Genomic DNA, 6,925 nt, shown 5'->3' on the forward strand with positions numbered 1-6,925 from the left:
TTTTTCTGATAAGATACCTAGACAGCAAAGTGCATTGAATTTTAAAATGGAGTGCGGTAGATGCCATTGTTTCACTGGTTGGTGGAGCATGGAGGCTATTTGGAGGCCATTGAAAGTTTCCTTCTCAGATCTGGGTCTATGATTTAGGCTCAGTATTACCAGTATTAACATGGCTGTGGGATTCATTTAGTACTGTAAAATTGTAAAGAAATGTAAAACTTCTATTTGTATTGAGTGTTTTTCTAGATTACTACCAACAAATCTAGAAAATACATCCATCTTTTTGACAGTATCCTTTTCTGCTGATGAGAAGGAAAAAACCATGGACAATACATTGTTACAAAATGCAGATGATTATCAATAGCAAAGAAATTAACAAAAAGCTGGTACCTGAACCACAAATCATTGCGCTATGTTATCTGTGCATTTTTTTTAAAAAAATAGCCTTTAGCAGACAGCAAACAACATTACAGTACTTCTCAACTTCAAGATGCATTTCCCTAAAGCAGAGATCCCCAACCTTTTGGGCATGCCACGGACCAGTACTGGTCCACGGACCAGGGGTTGGGGGCCCCTGCCCTAAAGTTTCTGGATAGTATAATCCAGCTACTTTGGTGAGATTTCTTTTTGGCCTCAGAACAAGATGTTCTCTTTGTCTTCAAATTTGGTGCAGAGTTGTGTTTTGTAAGTCAAACTCTTTGTGTATTGTTTATTTACTCAGTTTTTATACAATATTCACTGGTGTACAACATAACATGGGCATATTAAAATATGTCATTTGAAACAATACTATAAAACAATTTAAATTTTCAATTTAAATTAAAATAGAAAAATATGAATAATATGAAATATTGTACTGTACCTTCTGTACTGTACAGTTTTTTGTCTTTTATCCAATCCAGTTTATAAAAATCATGTTTAATAATAAAAATATAATAGAATAAAAATAATTATTGTTTTAAAATGGATTTAATTTGTTCTGTTAAACAGTATTTTATTGTTAATTACCATCTCCAAAGAGAATTTTTCTTTTAGCATGCTTTTTAATGAGATCTTATTAATAGTTTTTTATGAATTAGTTCATGATAAATATTTGGGCATATTCCAACTGCCAAAGGCACATAAATCTACTTAGCTCTTGAGAAAGATATCTGGCAATTTTGCAGTCACAGCTTCTGCTTTATGACTTTTAAGCATCCTTTCACAAAATTGCATTTACTATGTTGTTTGATATGCACCCAACTGACTAAGCTATCAATCATAGTAGGTTTTATGTATCTTCTGAAAAATCATTTGAATCATATTATATAAAGAAGTAAAGGGGTTCTGAGGAAATAAGTACTTTTTAGATAACACATTTTCTTTGAACTTTTTTTAATGCCACCTATTCAATAACCTAAGATTTGTTTTCCTGTGGCTGAACAATTATGTCTCAAACTAAGATATTCTAGTCATACATCAGCTGTGGATTTGATAGATTCTCCCAAGGGCCCCTTCGTTACAAGAGCCTGGAATTGGCACACTAATACTCGACACACACTTTGTTTTCTTGTATAATCACATTTCCCTCCCTCCAAGGAAAACCAGGATTGCTATTCCAATTTTCATAAAATGAGAGTCTGTACAAAAATCTATCAAAACCAAAAGGCATTTGGCAGCTCTAAGACAATTTCATGATGGGTGACAAAACTTGTATCTATTATCTATTGGTGCCTTATTGTACTATTCCTAATTTTTGAGATATTTTATCTGCTTTGCTCCTGCACACCACCCTGGCTTGGTCAGGTTGCTATTTTTAATGAAATGAGCAACAAAATGTGCTAAATATGGTTCTCGTAAATTTAAAAGCTTTTTAAAACATGCATTAGAATTTGTTTATTGCCTCTTCCTGCCATGATGTTGTTGCTATTTAACTTTGAAATATAGCTTGGAGGGCTGTTTATGCACTTTGATATGTGAATTATGGAAACAGAGTCCTTAACTGGAGGCCACATTTTCCAGATACAGCTTCACAGCTTCCTTTCTTTTTTGGCATGGTGGGCCTTATCTATTATTTTTACAAAACTCTCAGAACCGATCCTGGATTTATTACAAGTACAGAAGAAGAGATTAAAAAGGTATTTTCACACATTCAGTAGTTTTTTTCAAGTAATTACAGTATAAGAATTAATAATGAAAAGCAATATTTCTCAGGAAATTTGAACATTTGCTATGTTTTCCTTAAAATTAATCAAGTATTGCCAGTGAGACAAACTTGGAAAAGTGTTACAGGTGGTCCTCAACTTACAATCACAATTGAGCCCAAAATTTCTGTTGTTAAGTGAGACATTTGTTAAGTGTGTTTTGCCCCATTTTACAACCTTTCTTACCTCAGTTGTTAAGTGAATCGCTTCAATTGATAAATTAGTAACCCGGTTATTAAGTGAATCTGGCTTCCCCCATTGACTTTGCTTGTGAGAAGGTCGCAAAAAGTGATCACATGACTTCAGGACACTGCCACCGTCATAAATATGAACCAGTGCCAAGCATCTGAATTTTGACCACACAATCATGGGGAAGCTGCAACAGTCGTAAGTGTGAAAAATGGTCATAAGTCACTTTTTTCAGTGTCAGTAACTTTGAACGGTCACTAAATGAACTGTTGTAAGTCGAGGACTTCTTGTACTCTGGAAGCAGAGAAAAGTCAGTATTTCAAATATAAAGGAACAAAGCCAAGCCATAGTATGGAGAGTCATTATGATGTGGGAGAGAATAACCAGTTTCATGATTGCTAAGGCCGTTAATGTAACTGGGCAGTGTACTCTAGTGGAAGCCTTAAACTATGCTTTGCTTTTGCTTGTACAAGTAGTCCTCGGTTAACGACGGTAATTGGGACTGGAATTTCCATCACTGCGCAACACAGTCGTAAACATAATATCCCATGACTTAGCAGTGGCAATTCTGATTCTTCCAGTTGCCATTGTTAAGGGAACCCCATTAAGCGTGACATCATGTGATTGCCATTTGCAATCCCCTGTTAGCCTCCCCATTGCCTTTGCTTGTCAGAAGCCAGCAATGAAGGTTGCAAATGGTGATCATGTGACTTCTGGGTTGTCATTCTGAGCCAGTTGTTGAGCGCCTGGATGCTGCAACAGCCAGAACTTTGAACATCGATCATAAGTACCACTAGTTCAGTGCCATTGTAAGTTCAGTGTCGTTAAGCGAGGACAACCTGGTTTCAGTTTCTGAAGTCATGTACAGGCTTTTCCCCAATTGTTTGACGGAATAAGCTCCAGTGACAAAAATTGACATCAATCTTTCAAATGTTCCTGAATTTATGAATATGAAAACAAAATTAGGGCAAGATAGTAATTGGAAACTAGGTAGAAACATACCTTGAATAGCTCAGACAGAGGAAAGCTTGTTCCTTGTCCTCCAAGAAGTACAAAATTTACACAAGTGTCAAATTTGGGACTGCAAGGAAGGAGGACACTGTTTGTTTGAGTTTTTTTAATAATAGTAATATCATTCCATTCAGTATAGGAATGAAGATAAAACACTGCCCTGAAGTGCAAATCCATCCATTCCTTTCCTATACAGAGAGTTTTCAGAAGGGAACAATAGAAAAGGATTTTTTTTTTCTTCTCTTCAGACACTTGTTTTCCCTGTCCACCAAGACTGTTAATTTTATATCATATTTCCTGAACACAAACATGCCTACATATTACTTGGTGGTTGGTGTGTGTGTATGTGGAGGGGGGTGTTTGTGCTATACGTATAGCTTACATTCATAAATAAGATACGAACCGTGCATGCCTGGGACCCAGATTTACAGTGGGATCTTTAAAAAATAAATTATATGTAAGCAGGTTAATGATTATTTACTTGCTGCATAGAAGAAATGGATTATTGGAGTGTTAAGAGTAAAGAAAAATGATTAGTATTTGAGGTTGGGTACCGTAAATGTCATAATCACTCCTCGGCTGAAAAAGACTATAAAACAGCCCAGTATTTTTAGTAGTCCCCATACTGGAGGGTACTAGCTTAGGAAAGGATTTTTTAAAAAAAATAATTATGTATATTTATTAACGTAAGTCTATTTAATATAAATTTTGTGAGCCCTGTTATGCCTTCCCAGTTCCCTAAAATATATTTTCATATTAATCATTAAAAAAACTGTTTTCAGTTTAGAGTACTGTATTATTTATGATTTGAAATGGAGAACAGTCTCAATCCCATCTTAACTGTCATCACCTCCCTGCAGTTGTTGTGTTGTAGAAATACATTAAGTCTATTAAGAGTTTGCAGGTCTTAAGTTATGATACCCTGAAGCATTGAGATATAAACATGTTTGCAAAACCTTAATCTGTCTTTCAGAATATTATTAACCTTGGAGAATCTGGCTCTTTGGACTTCAGAACATTCTGCACATCATGCCTTGTAAGTTGAGTAGTGATGCCTTAAAATAATTTTATTTTTAAAGTTTTTTTTTAATGATAGTAGAGAGGCATGTTTCTTTAAGTTATTTTTTTGCATTTTTACACTTTGTTTTAAACATGAATATAGTGTACTATAAAATCAAAACAAAATATAAAAATTATCTGGTCTGGCACCCTATTAGTAGCCAGTCAGATGCTTAGAGGAAAGATGTTTACAGATCAGTTCTTTCTGGAGAGCCTAATTTCATGCTGGCCATTCCTTAGAGGATGTGCAATTATATTTTGCTCAATACTAACATCTAATTATCTGTATTTTAGAACCCACTTTGGGAACTTTTCTCTCTGTAAATAGTAACATTTTAAAAGGAACATGGGTAGCAGTGCCTCATCACTACTGAAAAGATTTTTGCTTGTTAGGACTGGCTCACTTCAATTTATTTATTTTGTTTTAAAAAATCTACTGGTGAAAGCATGATATGAAATTGTCCTTAGTGAGTTGCTACATCATGAACAGTAAAGCCAGTTTCACTAGTGAAGACTGAGTGTAATACACTGTCCTTCCTGCCGTGGTTCTTTCAAGCATAATGCATTGTTTTTTAGGACCAGTCCTGCCATATTTCAAGTAGCATCAATTGATGAAAGCAGGATCAGTATCCAAAGACCCCTTCAAGTCACCTTAAATGCTAATAATAATGGGGGGGATGAAAATGTATGCCATTTTAACTCTCCTGCAGAATTTCGTGACTATTCTCCAGGGTTTTGTTGTTGTTGTTGTTTTACTAAGAGTAAAAACAATGTTTATTCTCAGTAATCATTGACAAAAAAGTGGTTAAACATAATTTAATAATAGTAATGATATCTTCCCATTCAGCCTCCAGGAGAAGGACTTAATTTTCTTTCATTTACAAAATTCAACTTTACAAAATTCAAATATCCATCCTGGTAGCTACTTGGGGCACAACTGAAATAAGAAAACCCATTTTTTAAAGGTTATAATTTTACTTGGGATTGACTGTTTATTGCGTGTTCCATAATTTGAACATACTCCTTGTTGCCTTACTGTATGTTTATCATACCCTTGTTGATACTCATTCTAATTCACAGCATAAAATATATATTCGTCCATCAAAACACTTTTCCCATTATGGAGTGTCTGTTGCTCTACTTAAAAGTATAGCGACACTCCATAATGTCAATAAATGTTATGTCAACAAAACATTTCTGACCCAGGCTAGATGTAATCAGCTAATTTCAGGGCTATTGGAAGAAGCTTTCAGAATACGTGATCTGAATGGAAAGCTGCCCGGCCACTGGGCATGACATGAAATATGCATATGGGTGGAAGCCTCTTTGGATCCAAACAATGATTAAAAATGGAACTGTGGCTCATATTGTAAGCATCTATTTTTCTAGGGTGAACTTCAATTTAGGATAACAGTCTAATATTTGAAATGCAATAGAACATTTACTAATACATTCAGTGAGATGTGCCTAATCTTTTTTTCTGTGTATTTTTAATCAGATTAAGAAACCTCTAAGATCTATGCATTGCCATACTTGCAATTCATGTGTAGCTAGATATGATCAACATTGTATTTGGATTGGACGATGTATAGGTGAGTTTATTTTAGCACAACTAGGATTCCTTTCTTGGGGGTTTATGCCAGGAATATTTCTGAAGTCTTAAAAGGGCAGCCATTAATAGATCACATAGGAAAAGCTCTAGTAGTTGAGTGTTGTGTGAAGAGATGCTGACAAAGTGCCCAGCTTGGCAATGTACAACATTAGATAGTGTTAGCAGAGTTGGTACATGATTAAAGACCTCAGTTTAAAATAATTCTGATTACACTTACTGAAGACAGACTTCCTTTGGAGTGTCAAGTGTAGGACTGCGTTGCATGTTTTGGTTTTGTTATTTTTGTTGTAGTTTTGATGAGCTTTGAAATATAGGTAGTCCTCAACTTACAACAATTCACTTAGTGACCATTCAAAGTTATAGTGGCAGTGGAAAAAGTTACATGATCAATTTTCCCACGACTGTTGCAGCATCCCCATGATCATGTGATCAAAATTCAGACACAGGCAACTGATTCATATTTATGACGGTTGCAGTGTCATGTGATCAGCTTTTGTGACCTTCTGACAAGCAAAGTCCACAACCATGTCACTAACTTAAAAACTGCAGCAATTCGCGTAACAACTGTGGCAGAGAGATCGTAAAATGGGACAAAACTCACTTAACAACTGTCTCGCTTAGCAACAGAAATTTGGGGCTTAATTGTGGTCAGAAGTTGAGGACTACCTGTATACCAAGCCTATATAATTCCCTATACCAGGGGTGGGGAACCTTGCCTCTTTTATGACTTGTGGACTTCAACTCCCAGAATTCCTGAGCCGGCTCAGGAATTCTGGGAGTTGAAGTCCACAAGTCGTAAAAGAGGCAAGGTTTCCCACCCCGTCCTATACCCCCCCCATGTATAGTATGTTGGGAGAGTACCGTAGATACC

General features: G+C 35.7%; 1 protein-coding gene across 1 annotated transcript in view; it reads left to right on the plus strand.

The window, feature by feature from the left end:
* ZDHHC13 (zinc finger DHHC-type containing 13) overlaps window positions 1-6,925 on the plus strand; it is a 30,907-nt gene that overhangs the window by 18,101 nt on the left and 5,881 nt on the right. Inside the window, exons 11-13 of the mRNA XM_015823794.2 lie at window positions 1,993-2,117; window positions 4,357-4,419; window positions 5,941-6,034. Of these exons, the coding sequence (XP_015679280.1) occupies window positions 1,993-2,117; window positions 4,357-4,419; window positions 5,941-6,034 (282 nt within the window). The remainder of the gene's footprint in view (window positions 1-1,992; window positions 2,118-4,356; window positions 4,420-5,940; window positions 6,035-6,925) is intronic.

This window comes from Protobothrops mucrosquamatus, unplaced genomic scaffold, assembly GCF_001527695.2.
Source record: "Protobothrops mucrosquamatus isolate PMUCROS unplaced genomic scaffold, P.Mucros_1.0 scaffold1989, whole genome shotgun sequence".
Classification (NCBI taxonomy): domain Eukaryota; kingdom Metazoa; phylum Chordata; class Lepidosauria; order Squamata; family Viperidae; genus Protobothrops; species Protobothrops mucrosquamatus.